Below are 25,567 nucleotides of genomic sequence, written 5' to 3'. Positions count from 1 at the left end.
TTAAGGAATCGCAAATTTTGAGATTCCTTAATATTGCGAGGCTTTTAAGAAATGGCAAATTGCGATTTATTAATTGAAATGTATTAAGCATTTCAGTGTTGCGATTATTGACTAAGAATTCGCAAATTACCACCAACTTGTAGTTGGTGGTAATTGGCGAATTCTTCTCAAAATGCACTTTTTTCAAATTCTAAAGGTGCCATATGACGCTCATACATGCCCTTAGGGCATGTATGTGCGCCATATGCGCACAAATGTCAAATTCAGGGGTGCAGCAGGGTGTCCTTAAGACACCCTTGCACCCTTGAAATTATTATCAATTTGCGATTAGCAAATTGCTAATCGCAAATTGACAATAATTTCACATTCATTCCTATGGGCCTCCTGGCCCATAGAAATGAATCGGAAAATATTCCTTAATTGCGATTAGCAATTTGCTAATCGCAATTAAGGAATTTTAAGAAATCGCTAACAAATAGCTATTTTCTACATACATACCATTTTGCACTTCTGAAATAGCGATTCCTTAAAAATCGCTATTTGAGAATCGCAAAATGGTATCTTGATACATCTGGCCCTATAGTACTAGGGTCTTGTAAACAGGAGTTTAGCATCAACAGCCAAGTATTTAAGTCCTCTTTACATTGTCACAATATGAGTTAATTTTTAGGGGCAAAAAAGGTTGCTTGTTTTCCAGACACAACTCGCCTGCGTAATAAAAGGACTGTAATCATTAGAGAAACACCCTCATTAAGAGTGTCCCAGAAAATGGGCTATTCTTCACATGAGCATCCGTTACATTATACGAAGCCACATCCATTCTTTGAGGCACGGGGAGATTAAATGATTTCCCTGGAACATAGGATGTTGAGCCCACGCCGAGACTCAATTGGGTTCCCCGCAGTTCGGAAGCCGTCAGCTCTAACAATTGTTAGATTCTGAATTGTACCTTGGAGAGCGCGACGAAGCCTCTACATATTGCATTTGCGGCAGCAGGAGCTTGGACGCGCATGTAACAAGTCACGTTTTAGGAAGGTATCACTAAAAGGAGTGCAGAGTGGAAAACGGACTAGCCCTGCTCTCCTCAGTGTACCCTTCATATTTAACCTATTATCAGACATAGGTAGCCAGCCATGAAATAAACTCTGAAAACATCTGACGACCCCAATAGCCCTGGCAATATTTATTAACCACTACAGGTCCCTTACTTCTGCCAGTTTTTTCTTGGGATGGTGCCAGCCACCTCCCCCCCCCCCCCCCCCGCGCAGAGCATCTTTCACCGAACTCGAGCGAAACTGAATCTCTCTCCACACAGTGCTCTCATTGCCAGGGCAATGGTTGTTTTACTGCAGTTTCTCATAGAGCTCACTCATGGGGTGGTTGGGGCACTATAATTGTGTACTAATGCATTTTAGTGCAGTGATGTGTATGCTAACCTCTTATGATTGGTACTTGGCAGGGATGTCTAACCGTCCTTTCCCTCCCCAAGAAAGTTTGAAGGAGTTCACAGGTTATAAACCATGCACGACTAACTAAGCCCTTGAACTTTTCAAGATCTAAAAAAATATACACTGATCTAAGTTTTAGATCACATGCTACCTTATGGCCAGTTCATTGTGCAAGAACTACTGATTTGGTAGTAACCATAAGTTTTATATGTGCAATGGGCATGCAGTTTGCTACCTGAACTGGAGAAAGTAATTACTTTCTCCATCTCATACTCTAGTGTACTCATGCTTCCAAGGTTTTACATTTTTGCATTTTTAGCCTTCTAGTGCTCTTTTCTATTTTTTCCCATCTCGTAGTCCCATAGACTGTACGAAAAATGATTATTTCTTGGGGTGAATGGAAGTCCACCACAGCTAATAAAGTCACAGCCATGTTAGGTTCTGTTTTGGATTTCAGTAGTCTAAAGCTGAGCTCAACGCCTAGTAGCTACGGTGCAGAGCAGACAGGCTTAAATGAATGTAAATATGTACAGCATTTAGAAGTACCAACACAGTTAAAAAGTCAAAGATACACTACAATTAAAAAACACTAACATTTATGAGAATATAGAAAAATATAATAAGCAAAATGCCCACAAGATGACAAAAAACCAATAAGGGGAACCGGAGAAATGAATTTTTAAAGATTTAAGTGAAAGAACACAAAGAGTCAATTGTAGTCAATGATCATGGTAGACCGTGCTCTAGGCACAATTTGAGGCTGACTGCAATGGAGCCCTGGTTGGATACATTAAGTGCATTTGTCCTGCTGAAGCCTAGAAGTAGACGAGAAAAATAAATTCAAAGTCCCACTACACAAAAAGACTTTGTTATTTTTCTGAAGAATTTGATCTTTTCCATGTGGGACAAAGCTGAATTTGTGGCTGCCACCATAGAGCTGAAGGTCAGGTATGCAAAGCAGGTTGGTCCTGCTGAGGCTTTTAAGGTTTTGGTTGAGAAGTTCAACGTGGAAAGAGACTTAGTTGTATTTTTTTGGTGGTGCATCAATATCCATGCAGGACAAGCTGAAATGCAATCACATGCTGCGGAACTGCAGGTTGGATACATTTTGTGTAAAGTCTGGAGATCTGGAGGAAACGTTTTTCAAACGTTTCCAAACTTCATTTTGGGCCCAGACAACCATAGGTGAACACTTCTAAGGCCCTCAAGGGATACTTAAAGACCCTCAGGGTAGAAGCTGCTATAAAAGTCCAGGTCAAATTCCAGTTGCCACTGGTCAACTGGCAGTTTCCAGGAAAAGGCCTCATGCAGCTTGTTGTGTCCCAGTAGGCACACAGGAGGTCAGCCCTTGGAATAAACTTGGAGTCCATGGACCACTTGGAGTTCACGTCTTACTTCTGAGCACCGGGGGTAGTAGGTGCAGTAGTTTAGGGATTTTCCCAAGTCACAGACAGCATATCCAGTCCTTTTCTATCTTACAGCAGTTCCAGAAAATGTTCTCAGGAATGCCGTGTGAGGGTCCTAAATTAGTAAACCATATATCATTTAAAAGTTGATCTTCACACTTTTGTGGAACACATTTCCAATTGTAAACCAACATCTTTCAAAAGCTAATTCCAATTACCTTTGTCAAACACCTATATTAAGAAGTGTATTTACTTTGAATGGCACCAGTATCTTCCCTGCATTTTTAATGACTGACTAAGCTGCTTACCCGATTTTTGGCCATCAAGTACATCAATTTTTGCGGAGCTGGTGTTAGAAGATTTGCATTTCCAATTTGCTTCTCCTCCCAACACACTCATTAAATAGAGAGGGTATAGAGGTTGATCTCTAACATTAGCATCTGGAATTAGAATACTCACAAATTTGGAAAATGGTATATGGTTGTATCTTTTGGATCTTAATTTGATTAAGGTGTAATCAGTCATATTGTTGTTAAATTTTGAATTTAAGACAATCCTGCCCTGATTATTTTTTTAATTTTTTAAAATTTGTTATTGAATAGAGCAATAGGTAAACCAAAGGTACAAAACATGTTACACTTTAGATTTCAATAACAACACGTTTTCAATAGATTTCTTAAATAACAGACAAGAGATAAAAAGATAAAACGATGTACAAAGATAAAAAGGGAGGTTCATCGAGATGAGAAAAAAACAGTCTACTACATCATTAAGATTTCCAAGACATGTGCAAAATATGCAATTTTATAAAGTGCATCTGCAAGAGCTTGCAAAACTGCAATAAAGTGCTGGTGCAAAAGTGCAAAGAGTAAAGTGCAAAGAGTACAAAAAAGTACCATCTTAAAAAGTGCATAGTGCAAGCTGATGTAAGAAGAAAGTGCTAATAAGTGCAGATGTCCTAGAATATTAAAAATCATCTACTCTCGATTTTCTTCACAAATCATCCTCCCTTCATTTCTTCTAGATTCTCAAAATATTTCCAGTTCCTCTCAAATCTCCCAATGGCTCCCACTCTGCCAGCATAAGCCTTTTAAAAAAAACATGTTCTCCTCATTTTATTAAACCAGTTTATATGTGATGGGATCTCGCGGGACTTCCAATTTTGAAGTATGAAGGAACGAGCAACTGCACAAGATATAAATATAAATACTTCTTCTGCTTTATTAAGCCCGCTCCTATCTCTGCATATACCGAACAGGGCTACTTCTGCTGCTGGTAAAAAAGATTTCCCAATAGCCAGTTCGATATCGGCAAATATTCCCTTCCAGAAAGTTTCTAACTGCCGGCAAGTAAAAAAAATATGATTCCATCCACCCTGGCTACTAGCCATACATCTGAAGCATTTATTCTCAACTTCAGGGTACATTTTTTCCAAAGCCTCCGGTGTATAATACGCTAACCAGCGAGATAGAAAAGACATCCTTTTATAGTTGGCAGCACGTAAAGATCTATTCCCCAACTGACAAATGACCTCCCAATCCTTTGTGGAAAAATTGCATTGTGTAGAGATATTTATTTTCTAAAGATGTCTATCTACTAATACATTTTGATTTGAGCAATGAAGCATCTTGTACCAATATCCGATACCTTTGCTCTTTCCACCATAGAGGGCTGTTAGTATAGCATTAGGAGCATTAAGCAGGCCACTTGTCACATTTCCAATAAAATAGAAAATCTGCATATATTCAAACTAAGGTCGGGCGCAATGGACCATTAGTTCTAGCAACTACCTCCTGCCAGCTAATTACCCTGTTTAGGACTATCATATGTCTCAACTCATGGAGCCCACAACGTTCCCAGATTTTAATATGATTCAAACTTAGTGGGAGGCCTATTTGAGTACATTTAAATAAACAAATAATGAGAGCCATCAGTACCATGTTTTTTAAAAAGGAGTGACATTCTTGAGGCATATTCTCTTAACGTCTTATATCTTGACCTCTTTGGGAGCTTTGCAATTTTTAAAAAAACTGGAATTTGGGAACCTGCCTCTTGTAACATTCTTGTAAGAAAAAAATTGTCTCTTGTCTGATTACTCCTCAATAATCCTGCCAATATATAAAAAAATGCAGCTTCATAATAGGTCCTTAAATGGGGTAGGGCTAAACCTCCTTGTTCAACTGGAAGTTGTAATACTGGAAGTTTGACTCTCGAAGCTTTATTGCCCCATATAAAACCTCTCAACATTGTTTCGAGTTCTTTAAAAAAAAGCGAAATTAATTTTAATGGGAACATTACTGAACAGAAATATGAGCAATGGAAGCACCGACATCTTAATCAATGATACCCTACCTATAACTGATAATGGGAGAAGGAGCCATTGATCTAAAAGATTCCGAATTTTGTTCTTCATTCTAATGTAATTCATAGAACAAAGCATATCGTATTCGGTGGTCACAAATATGCCCAGGTATCTAATTGGGTCGCTCCTTGCAGCTTGGGCCTGCAGATCAATAGGGAGAAAATGGAGATCAGTGTTTAATGTAAGGACCTCAGTTTTTTTAGTATTTACTTTATAACCCCCTATCTTTTCGTAGTTATTAAACTCTCTCATTAGGTTTTCAATATTTTCTTTTTTAGGTATTAAATATAAAATAATATCATCGGCAAACAACTTTAATTTGGACATACCGATGATAGGGGGCAGAATAGCAACGTTGTCCCTAATCTTTACTACTAGAGGCTCAATAAAAAAAGTAAAGAGCAACAGGGACAACGGGCAGCTGAACCCTTCTCTGTCTGGGGCGGATTTAAAGCAACAGCATGCGCCCAGATTATCGCATATACTAGCGCTAAGGCAAACGAAAGAAAGTTAAAAATAGCCAAGCTTCAGTCAGACATAGAGAGGAAATATACCTTGCAGCTCCAACATCATTCGAGCAAACTAGAGCAGGCTAAAACTCTTCTTCGGGATTTTTTTATTGCGGAAGAGATTAATAGTTCAAAAGCCTTCCAACAAAAGGTCTATGAAGACAGCCAGTTGGTGGGAAAATTACTAGCTAACTCTACAAGAAAAAGGCAGGAGTCATCACTGATAGTGAAAATTCGTGATCCTCAGAGTGGGTTGGAGGAGGAGGATAGAGACAAGATCTCTAGGATTTTTCTGGATCATTTTGAAAAAATCTACTCTACGGAATATCAGGTAGAGGAAGTAATGATCCAGGACTATTTTGCAAATATAGAAATCCCCAAAATCTCCAGAAACCGGGTCAACCAAATCACTCTTGAAATAAATACCCCAGAAATACAAGATTGTATAAAGGCAACCTCAGGGGGAAAGGCTTTCGGCCAGGACGGATTCCCAATTGAGTTTTATACGTTTTTTTTTAAAGAATTAGCAACTCCCTTGAAAATTTTATATAATTATGTTAGATTAGGTGGCCACGTCCCTGCTGAGTTTAAGGAATCTACAATTATATGTTTTATCAAAAAAGATAAAAATCAATACGATGTTAATTCATACAGGCCAATTAGCCTATTAAATTCGGATTATAAAATCCTTATGAAAATATGGGCCAAAAGATTTGTCCTCGCTGCCCAGGAGGTCATCCCCTAAGACCAGTCAGGGTTTATCGCAGGACGTTATATGGTAGCAAACACCGAATTCTTAATCCAGGCATTGGACTATTTTAATACAAATTTGACCCCAGCCTGTATATTAATGATGGACGCAGAAAAAGTGTTTGACTTGGTGAATTGGGCAGCACTATTCTACTCTCTCTGTCAATTTGGTTTTCCAGCCTCAATTATCAAGATGCTTCATAACATCTATGAGGGAGCATCGGCCCAAGTAATAATCAATGCCAAACAAGCTGGTAAAATCAAGGTAAATAGGGGTACAAGGCAGGGCTGCCCTGATTATTTGATGATTCTACTTAGACAGAATCTACCGGAGTGATCTATATATTATTGTGAATTACCCATTACCGTGCATGCCAATGGACCGTGCATTATTGCTAGTGAGAATGGTTCACTTGTTAGGCGCATAGTGTAAGAAAGTATTGATTTAAGTCTTTTTAGTGTGAGGTAACAGATCAACTAAAAAAGGAGCAACAACCAAGAATAAAACATGAAACAATATGCATTGTATGACTTACCACATTATGATAGGTTAATTCTAAATTGACTCACTCATAAAGGTACTAAGATTCAATGAGCAAACTGTTTGGTCTTCCGTAGTTAGCAAACATATTTCAGTATTGTTTTTAGATTTTGAGTATTAATTGCAAGATTTTACTGACTTCGGCTATCTGGCAATTTGACCTGAGAAATATTTTATTAGTTTCAAGTTCAGCTACCAAATGTATTAACACTCTTTGCAATGAAATGTCTCCACCACGACAATATGTAAAATAACTGGGTTTTGTTTTTTTAGTGGTTTGGAGATCTCGTGACTCCGGTTTGGTGGGAAGATGTTTGGCTGAAAGAAGGATTTGCTCACTATTTTGAGTTTGTTGGCACAGACTACCTGTATCCAGGCTGGCATATGGTAAGAAATATTTGAGATATTACTATGCAGATGCACTGGTGATGTTATTAGTGTTTGCCTATTATCACCTTTACGTCACAAATGTTAATTGATTCCAGTAGCAAATGAAATGTGGCTTTCATAAAACAGGATACATTAATATTTTATTAAAAAGTAGGTAGAAGCAATTATAACAAAATCTCACCATACAAAATCTTAATTTATTCTTTCAAGGAAAAATGTTTCTATGGATACTCCTCGTTAGCCCTGGGGCTTTAACTTTCCAACCTAATGTTTGGAAAACATTCCTTAGTCATAAATTCAACTAACAATATCAATTTACTAGCCTTTAGCAACGAGTCTTACATATTTATATCAAAAATATCCATATATCTTCCTCTCATCCTCATATTTCAAACTATTGTCCCACAATATTCTCTCACTTTAGAATAACATTTTAGTAAATATCAGTGCTTGACATTTGAATTCGTTACTATCATGTAACCCACAAGAAAACCTTGCTGGAGTGAATAATTTAACATATGGAATCACTAAAATTCAGCATTTAAGACTGCATAAACCCTTGTTTGGATATGCACTAAACCCATATTATGATTTTGAAAAGATTCTCAGAATCAAAATATAGGGTTACAAATGGTTACCTATTCAGTATTGAGACGGGGCCAGTTTAGGGTGTCATTTCCATATACTGAATCATGATCCTATTTACTAATTGTTAGTGAACGGAATTTCAGTCACAAACCATTAATACGTTTTCAACTCCCAAGTTGGGTTTTGACTCATTTCGCAAAAGGCAAGGGTTGTGTCTATCAGGGGGAAAGGTGATGGGACCTCCCACCAATCGTGCGGCGGTCCCACCAGCCCAATTAGGATGCGCCCGCCACACTGGCGGGCGAATCCTGGACTTTTACCATTGCGGATGGTGCGGCTGGCTGCAGCACCGTCCGCAATGATAAAAGAGCATGCACTGCATTACACTGCACTACGTGGCAGGCACCACGCGGTGCCTGCCACTTGGTGCATGAAACTGCTGTGGGGTACCATGGGTACCCCCCTAGTACACCCCCCAAACACCTCCAAAGAGGGGGCCCGCAACAGGCCCCCAAAGCCAATCCCTGCCGGCATCTACAATACCAACACTAACATCCTAATATGGCGGACGGTGCCTGCTAGGCACCACCACCATATTAGTGGCCCAGTTCTGCCCAGTAGGCAAACCTAACGATTGCCACAGGCAGAAAAGCGGCAGACGGACTTTGTATCTGCCGCGATACCCACCGCCATCCTAATATAGAGGTGGGTAATTCTCATTATGACGGCCCGGCGGTGGCAATCGTTCCACCATCGTAATGAGCCCCTTTTATCATATTTTAAGAGTCTCTATTTTGATCCCATGTTACCATCTCTGAAGTAATATTGTTTGAAGATACTAGTAGCTGTACAATTCCCAAATCTACCAAGAAACTACAAAAAATGAAAATTTGCAAAATAGTTCCTTTTCCAGAGCACAGAGACATCTCATTTTTTCTGATTTAATGCACTCCAGATTTCAGCAATATCGAGAAAGGAAGGTGACCCTAAAAAAGATAACATAGGTAGTGGCTGTTTAGAGCTATTTTATACTGATTGAATTATAGGCTATCAAGACACCCAGGTGAGCCAACCAATTTCCCTATATTGTCTGAGATTCAAGATCATTTTAAAATACAATATGTTAAAGCTAATAGTCACCTTATTATACATTTCTCAATCTGATTCTTTAACATTTTTTAATAGAATTGACGTTTAAGAAGGTCCTTAGGGATTTCCAATATGATACCTGCTCCTCAGCAGCACAGATTGCATTGCAGTGCCACCATATTTACTGGTTTCTTAGTAAACCCTAGATTTGAACTCATATTGCTTTGTGAGCCATAATGTCTTCTTCCTTACCTTTTCGGTGTGTTCTGCCTTGATCATTTTGCCTTTTTTGAGTTGATTTTCCTAGTATGTTGGCTCGGTTTACTGTGACTCTGTGACTCTGACATTCATTCTCACAGTGTATGTGGTCTATTCCAATAATATGAAATAAAACTGCCAAGATAGGTTGTCCTGTACCTTTACGTCATGCACATGCATTAATACAAAATCATGACATCAGGCTCATTATTGTGGCTTGGCAGACTGGCTCCTTTACGGAGGAAATTTATTGGTCACGTAGAAAAAAAACGACTTATATACAAGTGATAAGTCTCCTGTAATATTTAAAAGTGGAACATGCTAAAAGTTAAAGAAAAGTATCTCCCTAAATTGAAAAGCTAAACAATGAGGTTTTAGCTGTATTCATAAAAGTGATATTTCACTCCTTAGTTGTTTAAGTGTTATTTTACAATTTGGCTGGTAAATAGCTAAAACATGACACAGCATTCCTTTTAAATTATCTATCAAAAATCAGTTCCAAACGTAAAGGTAGATTTTTGATACCAATATCAGAAAGATTTCTTTTAAAAGCATACTTTGTCTTGCTTGAATGTGTCAGTCGTAAATTAATCAGTGCTGCTAGTTCCCTTCCCTCCAGTGCATTAAATAGTACCCTTGTGTGGCGAGAAAAAAACGGTTTGTCTGCTAGAGATCAATAGAAAGAGCTCACCTAGCTGAGTGTCTAAAAGAATAATTACTGCCCGCTTAATTTACGATGGGGTATTTGGGAATAGACATGAACAGATAGGGTTAAAAAGGACCAAACTTATATCTGGCTTTTCACACCTCAATGCAAAGTTGAATTTTAGTTGACAGAAGCCTTTCAAAAGAGCGGCCTCTGTTAGACATCTCTTTATATTCGCAATAGGAGAGAAACCTGTTCCCAGATGAGGAAGAGGGGGTCATTCAGGATTTGCATAGGGAAATCTCTGGGCTGAGAATAGGAGCTCTCACTCCTGCAATTGTGGATAAAGGTTTCTTTGATAGTTTGCACGTAAGCAAGAACAGGTAGTGCTATGAAACTGGGTGGCTTTTGGTGGAAATTCTGTAGAGTTATGAATGGTGAATGTCACTGATTTGAACATGCCTTAAAATGGTCCCACAACATCAGCACACCATAGCAGTTTCAGACCTTGAAAAAAGAGAGGAAACGTCTGCTTTCTGTCTTCCTGTGAAGAAGGTGGAGTTGTGATCTGCTCTCTAATTGCTCCCAGGGACAAGAAGTGCCCACTTCGGGACAGTTGGATTGCCTCCTCCACTGACTCAGGAACACAAAGGGCTGAACAAGGTGTCCATCATTTGTATGAGATACCTGTTCCAGTATTACTTCCACATACAGCTGACTGTGCTTTAGGGCCTTCAATGTGTCCCAAAGTAACTTCTCCAACCCTGCTTTAAAAGAAGACTTAACATCTGCAAATGTATAATAAAGAGAGGGGTGGTTCCTTTTATGACACTCTTTTGTACATTGCCGCTAATAATACACAATTATACTAGGTAGAATTCCTTATTCTAAAACTGGGTGGACCTCAACAATATGCCATTTGTTGACATTTGATAAAAGCTTTGTTGTGATACTTTGTTGAGCAGTATACACTGAACCTATTGTGCATTCTTAGGTCGCGCCTAGCCCAGCGCACATGCGCTGCACTAGGAGATGACCTTTTGGAATCGGACGGCACTTTCCTAACACTCGTGCGTGTGGCAGCACCCACCTTGCGAGAGCGAGCAGCGGCGCGCAGGGGCCATCTGTTTCTAATAAACATGGCAGCGCGTGCTTGTTGACATTTCTCTACTCTCGCTCCCCTGCCTGTCTCACCCTCGCCTCCCTTGTTTAAATTGTTGCTTTCCACTCAAATTGGGCCAGTTGCAGACTTCTATCGGCCCCTTTGAACTCGTCTGTTTTTTTTAAATTGTTACTTTTCACTCGAATCTGGCCCATCGCTGACTTTATCAGCTCCTCCCTCCACTTCGTCCGATATTTAGGTCGAGCATCAGGCTTGGATAGTAATAAATAAGTACATTTTACAATTAGGGAAAAAAGTATCGAGCGCAGCAGTTTTAATTGTTGCTTTCCACATCGCAGACTCCTGTCGTCCCCTCCCTCCACCTCGTCTGATTTTTAGGCCGAGCATAAGGCTTGGAGAGTAATTAACAAGTAATCTTTCAATTAGGGAAATTAGTAGCTGAGCGCAGCGGAATCGCTGGGTTCACAGATTACTTAACAGGAGGCACGGCACGTAAAGACAGCTTCTGCTTTGCCAATGTCCTCAACCTTGTATAGCTGGGAACATGAGTGTAGGTGGCCACCCGCCACCACTAACAGCAAAAATTAAGCATAGGTAAATGGGTGTGCATACACAAGAATAGCTGGCTTGAATCGGGCCATTCGCAGACTACATTCAGCCCCTCCCACATTGTCTGTTTTTTAAAATTGTTACTTTCCACTCGAATCGGGCCCATCACAGACTTTATTAGCCCCTCCCTCCACCTCGTCTAATATTTAGGTTGAGCATCAGGCTCGGAGAGTAATAAATAAGTAAATCTTACAAGTAGGGAAACAAGTATCAAGCACAGCGGTTTTAATTGTTGTTTTCCACATCGTCCCCTCCCTCCACCTCATCTGGTTTTTAGGTCGAGAATCAGGCTCGGAGAGTGATTTACAAGTAATCTTTCAATTAGGGAAACAGGAAGCTGAGCCCAGCGGAATCGCAGGATTTACAGAGCGCTTAACCGGAGTCACAGCACGTAAAGAAAGCTTCTGCTTTGCCAATGTACTCACTCTTGTATAGCCGGGAACATGAGTGCAGGTGGCCACCTGCCGCCGCCACCAGCACAAATTAAGCATGGGCAAAGGGGTGTGCATACACAAGCATAGCTGGCTAGAGATGCCTGTACTCCTAGGGCGTCACAAAACTGCTCTTCTTCACTCCCTGTGAGGCCTGACTCCTTCGCAGACAACTATGTGTTCTCCCTTACTCCCTGGGAGGCCCTGCTCCTCCACAGACAACCATGTGCTCCCATGACTCTCTATGAGGCCCAGCTCCTCCTAATACAGCTGTGTGCTCTCCTTCACTCCCTGTGAGGCCTAGCTGCTCCTCAAACAACCATGTGCTCTTCCTTACACACGTGAGTCCCGCCTCTTCCTGACACAACTTGTGGAATGTGTCTCACATCTACCTACCTTGGACTCTGCAAGTACAAGCATTTGCAATGCAACAGGTCTGCCTACTTGTTAACAGCAGTCCACTCATAAGGTGCCAAAGGCGAGACCTATTGTCTATGCAAATGCTTGTTTAGATAGACATCTGTCATTGAATTGCCTTATGGAAATTAGATAGATGCTAATATTACAGAGAATTATTTTCAATGCCCATTAATTTATTTCTTCTCAGATATACCAGTTTATATTTAATCCAATTTTGCCTAAAGATTAAACAGTGTGTATACAGGTATAAAAACCCAGTTATGACTAATTGTGTTCTAAAATATTTACGTCTATCTGATGTATAATTTGAAGGAAATTAATTTCATGCTTAGAACTTTATCTTAAATAATCTTTCATGTGATTAAATTACCTTCCTCTCAAATACCCCAAATTATTTTTACTTAGTAGTGATCCAACAGTCAGTTGAGTACCTCTATACTAATATACTATTAGTGTCTGAATTCAGTTTTGCTGTAGGAGGTAGTAGTTCTTAAATTAATCTAATCCATGTCTGTGAGAAGAATTTGGAGGTTGTGGAAGGGGTCAATCTTTAATATGACAACTTGTATGTTTAATTTTGCATAATTATGCCTTTTTTGTACATTTTAGGATAATTGTTTTTTTCTGTTGAATTATGTATGATTTGCACTGTATATAAGAACACAAAAAGTTTATGGTTTTCATATTCTCAAAAAATTTAAATAAAACAATGGTTTATAATTAAATTAGCTCAATAAAATTATAAAAGACTAAAAACAAAAATAAAATATATGAACTAATGAACTGATTTTGTATTTAGTCATATCTATAACAAAGGGACAGTCCGCATGAGCTACTTCTAGCCATTGAGAAAATAATTGTTGGTCGAGTGGGAGGCTCTTTATATATATTTGCAGCTGCAATTCTATCCTCAACTAGTGACGCTTTGCAATTATATGTTTATATGGAGGCAAGGGCAATATTTAACCTGTATTTTCTACTTTCTTATTTTAATACTGTCTGCATCATCCTAAATAAATCTAATTTAAGGCAGATTCAATACAGATCTGATCTCTACATCAGAAATGAAGTACCACCACATATTGGTTGAGCCCACCCCAGCAGTTATTATCCTGGTGTGAGATAAATCTTCCTATGCTGAAACATGCCACAAAATGTGGGTGAGTTTTTTTTTATCTTGAGAGAAAAGGGACCCCTCTTTGTAAGAACCAGGCAGTGTCCTTGGTTCTTTCATAAAATCCTATGTCTTATATTTATATCTGCCCTCTCATGTGGTAAAGTGTTTGTTTAGGCCAGGGAGAAAAACAGATACAACTTCTCCTTCACTTTTTGTGTGTTAAAGAGAACACTAGCTTTACTCTGCACGTGTTATGAGGGTCATGACCATTATTGCTACGACCATGCCCATAATGTTCACAAATATTCACATTCATTTAGGAACTAAATATTAAGGAAACACTTTTTTTCCTCAAGTCAGAAAAATTATGTGTAGAGGGCGGACAGAAGGCATCTCTAAATGTAGCTACTACGTGTCAAAAACTATAAAATGTTGGCACCGGTCAGAGTCTCTCCTAATATTAGAGAAGGCAAGAATGTCACTAAGAAGCCCAGAACTGCAGTTTGGGGGAGAGTGTAGGATGATACATCTCTCAAACTTCGGGAACAATACAGAGAATTTTTTTTGCAGGACAAAATAAGTATGTTTTGCATGAAACAGCGGCACAGATGCTCAGGGACTTTCATCCCTACATGTGTGCACATCGAGTGATGCAGATTTGTTTATCTGCATAAATGTGTGCTCATATGCTTGCAGGATTTTGTGAATATGGTTTATTAGTAGTATTGAGTTCTACAATGCTCAATTAACCTCTACTTTTAATGTCTTTGTTCCAGTGCCTTGCGGGTGCTATAAGAAGCCTAAACCTTTCAACAGCTGGTTTAATGACGATTTAGCTTAAACGCATTTCACCCTGCGTCCACTGCAACATACTTGGCATCTGGGCTACTTTCTACAGCCAAACTTAAACAGCAAATATTTCATCACAATTTTCAATGAGTCATTTAAACTACTAACTGCGCATATTTTGCCCAGAATGTTTTTTCAGCGCCTGTGACAGCGGTTCCAGTCAATGAGTAAAAATGTTGATGGACGCTAGTCGAATTGCCGGGCCTGTAGTAAAAATGTAACACATTTTTATTTCTAAACAAACAAAATCCCAAACCAGGATTTTTTTGTTTGGAAAAAAGAAAAGCGAATGGTCCCCACACCATTAGAGTTATCTCTCATCATGTTGGTGTAATTTAAATGTTTTTACTGTACCTTAGTCCCACGTTGTGTCATGGTAAGGGAGAGTAAAAGTTAGCCATTCGATCACCCACTATAAATCGGGTGGGTAGTCTAATGCCCAAACCTCTATTGGCCACTAACTCCATTGGGCCATCATAGAAGTTTGTCATTGATGGAGATGTAGAAGTCCTCCACAATGTAAATCAGGCAGACACAACTTCAGTTTGGCAGAGAGGGTACTCTTTTGCCATGGAGTACCCTCTCTGGCAAACTCTAAGCCAGCCACCAAGTTATTAGATGCTTAATAAACTTTGCAAGTCTGTAAAAATACTAAAACTTCTAAGAACGCAAACAGGCCAATGTGTGTGCAGGCTGTAGCACTGAGTCTGTGGTAGGGTCATACTTGGATGAGCTGCATTGTTGTACGGACGAAGATGTCTCAGTCACATTGATTTTATTGGACCTTTTGCATTTGTTTGACACCGTAGACACCAGACACTGCTAATGCATTTGGAAGATTTCGGGGTCAAGAAAATAGCCTTTCTTTGGCGCCAGGACTTTCTCTCCTATAGAACACATCTTTTTTTTCTTAAGCTAGACGTCTGACCCGAGGAGGTTCACAAGGCTTTGGCCCCATTGCTTTTTAAAACTCTATAGGCTTCATAGTGTGTACGTTATATGCAGTATTTTGGCTTCTCCCTCTTTACCTATGCCAACAATACTCAAATTGTCTTGAAGATTTCTGGATATCCAGACAAAGGACATTAACGTACATGATTGCTTATACTACGGTGAGTCATGGAGGGATGAAATCCATACTTCTCTCATGTAGACTGGCTCCTTTCTGGGAGCTTCCTATTGGCCTTCTGTCTGACTCATTATTAACACCATCAAACCAAAGTAACACTTTAGCGCGTTCTTACCTGTTCCAACTTAGCACTTTGAAAGGGAGGGAGCGCTGATGATATCTCTCGTACTTTGCCTTCGGTGCACCGTCTCTTTGAGTGTTATTTAAATCCCTCTGTTGGTTCATAAAACTCTTTTTTTTCTGTTTTAATTGCTTTAAACTGAAATGTTGCCTTTGATCTGAGAGTTATTTTGTTCTGCTTGTGCCCAAGTTCTGCCACTTCACCATTGAAAGACAAGCATTTTTGGTTTTAACATCTGTTCATTGGAACTCTCTCCTGTTGTCCCTGCAGTTCCAATCCCCGCTTTTAGGGAAGCCTTGCATACTTTGTTTTTTCCCATCTTTCTCTCTAAATAGGCAATGTGGTGAGAGCACCTCTTGAAGCCAGCTCTAGTCTTGATTTCGTTGCCACGCTACCTCTTGGTGCTTTACAAATGATCAAATAATAATAGTAGTAATAGATTTGTAAAAATACACCGGTGCCCAATCACATCCAGCCTCAATCGGTAGTGTAGCCGCTGTGTCTTGGGACTCAGTACAAGGAAAGAAATGAGACCCCTGGCGGCTGTTTGAATGATAAAATACAGCAATAATCAGGGTTCTATGGGCCCTTAAGGATTCTGCGCCCCAGTGGCACTGCACTTGCTGCAGCAATGGAATCGACTCTCCTGGCCTCAAGGCTTGCAAAAAGAATACAACACATATGAAGCACTGATTACACTAAAAAAACGTTCTATTAGGTGGGCGGGGCTCCGTCGGCCGACGTCAGCACTAGGGAGGTAGTGCTCGCCGACGGGAGCACGCAAGGGGTTAAAACTTACTGAAAAACGGAACAGAATGCACAAAAATACAAATAGAGCATTCTTATCAGGTCTGAATATTTAGTGTTTTCTGTGTGCTCTGTGCATATTTAGTGCTTCTTTGAGACTCACTATAGAAAACTCAAACCAACTGGCTTTGCTAACATTGGTTGGAGGTAGTCAGAGAGGTGTGTGCACGATAGTGTCTCACTTCAGAGAGAATTGTTATTTCATACCCCGTGCGGTGCGATCGGTGTGACTGCACCAGGCGGTGACTTGGGGTGGGGGGCGTCATTTTTGAAAATGTATACTATAACTTTAAAAGCCCCTTCTGCTGCGTTCTTGGCATCCAGCAATTTTCCGAAATCAATTAAATGTCAAGATAAATCCGATGATTAATGGTCTTACTGGAAAGAGACTGGAGGTTTGTCTAGTGGAAATTTTGACTTATCCTAAGGTAGTGCAGAGGGTTAAGATGCCTGCTGCTAAGAACGTGTACCATGCAGATAACGAAGTGCATATAATGTAAATAGGTCAGTCAGTTACTGCTTCAGTAAGAGAGCTCCTTTTGTTACTTGTAGTTTCTAAGTAAAAATCCTAATATAGAACATTGAGCAAAAAATACTATTTGGAATTTTTTTTCAGCAAATCGGTTTATACTTGTGAATAATAACGTCAAAGTAAACAAATATTTGGAAAACGTTGTTGCAAATAAACAGTAAAGTACGATCTTGCCAATTTCAGAGAGAGGATAATGAAATTGAACGCAGTCCAGCAATTAGCACACAGTCAGATCAAACTCCAGCAGAAATGCTTGTGCTGGACTGGGCGATTTGCTGTTAGAGGGAAGCTAATCCCAGTGTAAAAGCCAGAAGCCTGGAGGCATATGGTCTCCTACACAGTAACCAGGTGCCCTTCTGGTGTATTAAATTATCCCTTGGAATTAGCGATGTTGCATTCTGCGATCTACACGATTAAGTGTTGTGAGTGCTGTTACATTTATCCACCGCAGACATGTTTTATTCTCAATAGACCATGCCTAATTACAGAGGGTCCCAATGGTTTCTGCTTCAGACAGCTGAGTAGCAGTTGCAAGTCATCTTTGCGATTGTGCACGTGGGAGGCATGGGTTGTGAGGATTGACAACAAAAAGTTAAAGTTGGACACAGTTCAACCTCTTACAAATGTAAGTAAAAACTCAAAACATGCCACTCGTGTGTACATTTTCTGTGTTATTCTCCTCTGATATTGAACGTACAGGCAATGTAACAATAATAGAGAGAAGCGAGAAAGCATCCTGGGGTTCAACATTCCTGAAAAGAAACATACCAAAAAAGGGACCTTGGGACAAGAAAAACCTATTAAAAAAATTACATTTTATAAAGTATGTGCAAGGTCAAGTGTTTATATCAGTGCACTTGGACTAGATTTTATTCTGGAACTCTTATTTCAAGAATGCTGAAATGTCACCCACCCTCAGGTGGCATGCTTCATCATAGGACCCACTCCTCGCTTGTGTCTGATTATGATGACATGAGTTATAAGTAAGGCAGAACTTGCAATAGAGAAAATACACTTTAATAGGTAAAAACACTGTCACTTAATTGTTGCTACATTTGGAGAGTCTGAGGGAAGTAGAATAAGTCAGCTAAAACTATCTAGTGGATAAACACCATTTTTATTTAGGTCGTCACTTGTTTGAGTTAAAATGACCTAGGTGGAATAATCCAACCCCTGGACAAGATTGACATATTTCAGCCACTGTAATAAGTCCAATTTGGTTCTAAGACATTTGCCAAGATCAAGGGCTTGAATATTACATTGCCCACATGGACTATAATGGGTTCTGAGAGGTCAGCGTGTAAACAACTAAAATAAAATGTAAATAAACCAAACCTCTTAATTGTAAGGTTACGAGCCACGACGAGACACATGAGAAGGCAAACATAGAAGAGACGGAACAAAGGACAATGTAAATGTCACTGTTTAACTCTGAAAACTAAATTTCTCAGAACCAGTGTTGCTCCATCAGCCACTAGCAGACAAACAGGCTTACACACAGTTCCAGGTTCATAGTGGAAAACTGAGTGCCGGATTCACAAAGATAAATGACCCTTTTGAGTAATTTACACTTTTGAGTCTACTACTTTTTGTTTATTCACAACATCCTAGTGTAAGTTTCTACTGAAAGCAAAATAAAAACAGTAGCAAGACCAGCACCACACATGGCTAACCACTGGCACTGTTGTGCCCTTCATAGAAAGTAATAGATGTAGGGAATTAAGAAATACCCATAGAAAATATTATTACATTATTTAAAAATAGAAATAAATGTATTTTAACGTTAGAAAATAGTACATATTTATCATTTAATGTACAAATATTTGAATACCCAATTATGAATTTAAAAATGAATGACTATAAATAATACCATATAACTACATGTATTTAAATTAATTATATACACCACTTACAGTTATTAATAATGCATAAAAAATATGTTTCTTTAGGTGGGAATTTCTTTTTTATGTGTAAAAAATGAAGGTATAGTAATATTTAACATCCAAATATTTTTTATATTTAATTCCAAGTTAAATAAACTTTCAGAAGAGCAACTCACAATGATAATCCCACTAATCAAATCGGGTGCACCTCAAGACCCCTGTCCTCCTCAAATAATGCATATGATCCCTGCACAAGTGGCACAATATCTGGGCCATATTCTGAACAACATGTTTGCAGGGAGAACCAGCCTTACTCATTGGAAACTTGCCTCTATTATGCCCCTGTTAAAAAACAGACAATCTGAATGCTCTGGATCCCTTTGCTGCCAAGCTTGGCGGAGAAAGTAATAAATCAACAACCCAGAGTACCTAGAGGAAAACTCTTTACTGGATGATACACAACAGGGGTACGGAAAAAAACATAGTACTGAGTCTGCTCTAGTGGTAGCTACGGAGGATATTCAGGAACTGCTGGACAGGAGAGGAACAGCGACCCTGATTTTGTTGGATCTCTCCGCAGCGTTTGATACGGTCAGCCATGAGATCTTGGCTGACCATATGCAAAGTCTGGGGGTAGAGGATACAGCACTGGATCTCCTCCAATCCTTCTTGGCTAATAGACAAATAATGTGATGAAGGGCAAGTTTACATATAGGCCTTTCTCTCCGCCTTGTGGCGTTCCCCAGGGCTCGGCACTGAGCCAACACTATTTAACCTTTATGTAATGCCACTCACAACAATTATTAAAAATGCCGGTTTTCTCTTGGCGTCTTATGCCGATGACACCCAAATCGTGGTGTCACTAGGAAAACCTGAAAATAACTCTGGTATGGCATTCAGATCATGCATGAGCAATGTGAGCAAGTGGATGGACCACAACTGCCTTAAATTAAATGCCGCTAAAACTGAGGTCATCCTCTTTGGCAACAACCCCTCATTTTGGATGCTGGATTGGTGGCCACCTGAGTTGGACTCAGTTCCTGACCCCTCAAACAAAGTAAAAAACTTAGACTTCTTGGTAGATAAAGACCTGAAGTTTAAGGACCAAGTAAATAAAATGACATCTGTCTCATTTTGCTCCTTAAGGCTCATAAAAAAGATCAAAACATTTTTGCCTCCAGAACTTCTGAAAACTGTAACCATTGCACTGGTACTTACACAAATCGATTACTGAAATACTTTCTATCTTAATCTTGTATCAGGTCTCTTGAAGAAGCTTCAGACCTTGCAAAATGCTGCTGCCCGATTCCTTTTTAAAATTCCCAAATATGAATCGGCTAGAGAAGACATCAGGAAACTACACTGGCTGCCAGTCAGACAACGATGTAGGTTCAAGGCTCTTTGTCTAGCTTATAAATCATTGCATGGACTTGGGCCAGTCCACTTCAAGGAGAAACTCTAATGGTACATCCCAATGAGGATGCTTCAGTCAGGTTCTGCCATGAACCTGACTGTCCCCTCATTTAGGAGGACCAACTGGATGGGGAGAGCTTTTCAGGACCTCAGCTGTGCTCTGACATTAAAAGCTTCTCCCTCTTTACTTACATTCAGAAAGGCCCTAAAGACCTGGCTTTTCTTGCAGGATTAGAAGACCTGATCATCTGCTTGTCTCGCTTCTGACATCTGCTGTAGCTATATTCATTTTCTATAGTGCCAAGAAGGCCAAGGGCGGGAGTTTGCGCGTTATAAATTACATTCATTCATTCATATAGCGCCAGCGCAGGAACACTGCTGCCATGTTGCAAGGGTGCCTGTGTTGCAGGGGTGATTGTTTATGTGCAGGAAAGAACACCTTCCTTCCCATAAACAATCAATAATGGTGATTTGTTCTTTTTTAAGTGTGATGCAGAATGCAGCACACATAGAAAGAGCAAAAAATTAGCCATGCTTATACCAGGTATTCCCTGGTGTTAGTTTTTGGCTCTGTCCTTGTAAATATGAGGCAGAGTCAAAAAGCACGCCCCTTTGTTCCAGCTTGTAAATATGGGAAATGCCGCTATGCCACTGGGGTGCCTCAAAAAGTGATGCTCCGATGGCGAAACGGGGCTTGTAAATATGCCTGAGAGTCTCTGATGGCAATCCTAGCGTAGGAGTTTAATGGTGGTGGCGGCCAAATGGGTTATCCTGTAGTCCTGATGGCCCTAGAATAACCATGACAGTGACTACTCACTAAGTTGAACCAACTTGGATAATGGTTGCTGGGCAATGCAGAGATTGGCCTACAGAATTGTGTAAGTTCACAGCCACAAAGTGCTTTGCTTAGATCACACAGATCTTGTTCTAAAGCTGTTGTAGATGGAGATTCTGCTCACCGGGCAATGTCACCCCTCAGACGACCTTCAATTGCAGTATTATTTTGTTGGAAATCTATCATGTAGTCTCTCGTTATTGCAGAGAGTTTTTCAGGTCTCCAGACCCAAGTGGCAATTGGTGATGGGCAAAATGGTGGGATGAGATAAGCAGAATACAAACAAATAAACATCAAAACATTTTTTTTTTACCTTAGCCTGCAGCACATCCGGTTACAGGCTCCAGACTCCCCCAGGCACATGGTCCCACAGCTCTCACAGGTCATTATCCAGTCCAGACGCTGCTCTCATGCTGTTAACCAGCATGAGTGAAGCATCTAGATTGGCTGGAGCAGGCTGCCGTAAGATCTCAAAAGAGCACTGTAGACCTATGCCTGCTTACCAACCCAGCTGTCGATGAACGTTGGGTTGGATACTTTGAATAGCCTGCCAAATCAACGTACGCAATTCATACTGAAGGGTCACTTGTCATTGCTGCCATTCAACAGCAATTACACACTCACCCCACCCTGCCCTCTCCATTTGGCAGAAAGTGGGGGCATCATTGTGGGAGGGGGGCGGCGCTCCTCTGCTCATAAGGAGGAACCGCTGCTGCTGGACTCTTTGGGATGGCTGGAATATTAAGCAGATGCCAGGTTAGCAATACCAGCATGGCAGGCCAGCAGAGCTCCAGCCAGGACCTTTAGTCTTGAAGGAGACAGCAGGGTGTAGAGACAAAATAAGAGTCTCTCGTCTCAGGATACACTTTAGGGGTGTCCTTAAGGAGCACCAATTTGCTATCAGAGGAGTCTCTCAATACCAGGGCACCTTCAAATTGTTTTCAAAATCAAATAGAGAAGGTACGCCTTTCAAAAACTGCAAAAAGTGGAAGTGGCACAGGCAGCACAGTTGCATAGGTTGTTGAGTAATTTGGTACTTACAACCTTATAATAGTGTTGCCACTTTCTTTTACCAGTATCTTGTTGTTAAGGTTAATGGAGAGCTGTCAATATTATGCATAATCTAACTGTGACTATACTATGAACTGTAGTAATGGATCCTGTCACTAGCTTCATCATTCATTGCCAAATGTATCTCTTTATCCTGCAGTCTTTTTCATCGCAGGGAATCACAACGCGGTTGTTACAACGATCGCGTTGTAATTCCGCATACCATTACTCGGCAAATCGGAACGACTTGCGGAGGGGGGCGCTGGATGTTGGAATAGTATAATTTACTATTCCAACTCCAGTCTGTGCGGACACTAGGGAATGTGTTGGATTTGAAATCCAACCCCTCCACCCCCCTCCGGAAGTCGTTGTTCCGACTTGCGGAGTAATGGTATGTGGAATCACAACGCGGTCGGCGTATTGACCGCGTTGTGATTCCCTGCGGGGAAAAAGTTTTGTGGTAAACGTTGTTTACCTTCATTGCCAGATGATGGGAGGCATTCTTTATAACATGTAACAATTAGGCCTTCTGGGCTCACTGAAATATTTCATTACTTCACTGCTTTCAGCTTTAGTTATTGGAAAATTAAACATGTCTTTGGTTTCTTCCAATTCATGTCATTCCTGTTAGCTAAATATATTCAGTAATACCGGTCAGAGGAAGTGGAAGCACGAGGGAGATGTGAGGGCCCTATCGGGGCATCAGCCATCCTTAGTCTTTCAGCTGTCATTCTTTAAAAAAATAAACGTCTAGGAATAACCCTACAAAAAGTCCACAGGGGTGTTCCATGTAAGTGTGATATAGTCATTTATAATACTGGCCAAACGTCTTAGTCATCTCCATAGCATACCTACATCCCCTTAGTGTAATACCTGCCTCAATTGCAACACTTTTAGGTACTCATTTGACCACACAAACTAACAATATGCATAAGTAACTAGCCTTCGCTACAGTATCCCACTGTAGAAACTCTGCCAATAACAGTTCTTGGCTGACCCCATCACTATTGATCAGCCTTACTTGATGTTGGCAGAGAGATTTGTCTACTCTCATGCCAAAGAGCCCCATCACTTTTATGCATGTCCTTGCTCATCTATTGTGATAGTAAATATTTTGAGCTCTCACACACTTGTGAAATACACATACTTCTTATAAAGACTTTAAATGTATACATGCCACAGAAAGGCTGTTGACTATCTCACGCTAGTCTAAAAAATACTTGAGTCTGATCATCCTTGTCTAGCAAACACACACACATTGATAGTGAGCGTAGTTATTAAGTCAAGTCTTGGTTTCTAATGAAAATGTACATTTATTGCATCATTTCTTTCTTGGTAGCATTTTTGTTATCAGTCAGAAACTGATAATCCAAGTAAAGAAATTGTACACTGATAAAAGATTCAGAGAACAACAGATAAACCAGCAAGATAAAGAAACTGTTAACACTGTTATTACCATTGCAAAAGGATCTACAAAGTCAAATATACAAACAGTTTACTCGCGCATAACAAACTCGATATTCTTTGGGTGGAGGTGATCATAAGGGAACTGAGAGTGGATAGAAAGCAATTGGAATTAGTGCTCGTCTCGCATATAAAGTGAAGAGGACTGGGTTGGTGCTGGCATAAAAGAGGACAAAATTCCCTCAAAAACAGGAGTTTGCTCCAAGAGACGATAAATGATTTGCTTGAGAGATGTTGCCACTACCATGCCATGCATCCAGTCTCTGTGGGAAGGTGATATCATGTGTTTCCATCCTCTTAGAATACGCCATTGTAGCCATCCGAAGCGCTGCAACTTTCCACTGCTTTGTGTGGTGGTCAAGATCTGGTGCCTCCAGTGTATTGTGAAGGAAAATCTGTTTGCAATTATTGCTGTTCTTCATAGTACCATGACCTGCTGGCAAAATGTTTTTTTAATGAGATGCAGGACCATACCAAATGGAGAATGTCACCAGCATGGTAGCCACATCTCCAATAGGCTGCTGTGGGGACAAGATTGGCTGCCTGAAATATCCTTGGAGACCAGTGCCAGTAATGTAGCAATCTGAATAAACTAAGTTTAAGCTTCGCCTCTCAAAGGCCCATGTCATGCAAGTACAAGCTCTCAAACCATTTTGCATCAGATTTTTGTTTTGTTAGCCATTTATTTTGCAAGACTTTTTCTAAGGCAAAGTGAAGTTTCTCCGTTTGTTCTTTATATAATCCAGAGACCACTCCTGTGAAGGATCTCAATTTTTGTAGATAATATCCTACATCTGAATCATGTAGAGAGGCTTCTAATGAGTTTTGTTCGTTGCAGACAGTATTTCCTTGGAGATATTTCCATGCTTGTGTCTCCATATAAAATTCCTCACAAATGGCCTAATAGGGCTTTAGGCCATCTTCCTGCCAAAACTGTCCCACCATGCAGATTCCTCGGTCCACCCAGTCTTTCCAGTACAATGTTTGCCCGTCGATTTGAATAGACTTGGTATTTAAGATTAGGTCACTCATGAAGGGTAGAATGAACTTTTCATTGCCGGTGTGTTGCTGCCCAAGATGAAAAAATTAATTAAGATTTGGGTTCTCATTTGTATTGCACTTGTAGAGTTGATCACAGGTGTTTGCCCATTTAAGGAGGTATTGCTCTATCAACACCCTGTCAGTACATTGCAGATCTTTGGAAAAGTAATAGGCCAGGCATGCTTAATGGTGCGCCTTGTAATAAAGTGTCAAGCCCGGATGTTTTGGCCGCTCAGACAGTGCGTAGAATCTTGGGACTATTATCCACCCGTCTGTGAAACTCAGCCAGGTGGAGAAATGCTAAGTGCCCATGACTGTAAACTTATGGTGCACAAACCACTCCTCCTCCCTGTGGCCCCACCCACCCTAACTTAGTAGCCAGTATAAAAAATAAAATGTTAATAACCTTATTAGAATCATTTTATTTTTCCACTGCTCAGTGGAGTGATGCTCCTCCACCTTAGCAGAGGAGCTGCTGCTGCCCAAAATAAGTACTATAGATACTACCGCATTCCAGGTAAGCACTGATGCATGTTGGGTGAGTCTGTCAAATTTGATATTAAGAATGTAATTGTAACAATTGACAGCATAATGCCAGTTGTCTTGTATTTTAGCACACCAGCAATGCAGCACATATAGAAAGAGGAAAAAACAAGGAGAAATAAAAATATTTCTCCTCGTTACGCCTCACCAGGATGCATTCCAGGTTTACGAGCCATTGTAAATCTGTGAATGCATTAAAAACCATGGAAGTTG

The 25,567-nt window shown here is 40.2% G+C and overlaps 1 protein-coding gene across 1 annotated transcript in view; it reads left to right on the top strand.

Moving 5' to 3' along the window:
* Positions 1-25,567, top strand: part of TRHDE (thyrotropin releasing hormone degrading enzyme) — a 2,026,389-nt gene that overhangs the window by 919,078 nt on the left and 1,081,744 nt on the right. Inside the window, exon 5 of the mRNA XM_078678167.1 lies at positions 7,290-7,403. Within this exon, the coding sequence (XP_078534293.1) occupies positions 7,290-7,403 (114 nt within the window). The remainder of the gene's footprint in view (positions 1-7,289; positions 7,404-25,567) is intronic.

Source organism: Lissotriton helveticus, chromosome 1_1 (genome assembly GCF_964261635.1).
Source record: "Lissotriton helveticus chromosome 1_1, aLisHel1.1, whole genome shotgun sequence".
NCBI lineage: Eukaryota > Metazoa > Chordata > Amphibia > Caudata > Salamandridae > Lissotriton > Lissotriton helveticus.
This window is presented reverse-complemented; position numbering and strand designations above follow the sequence as displayed.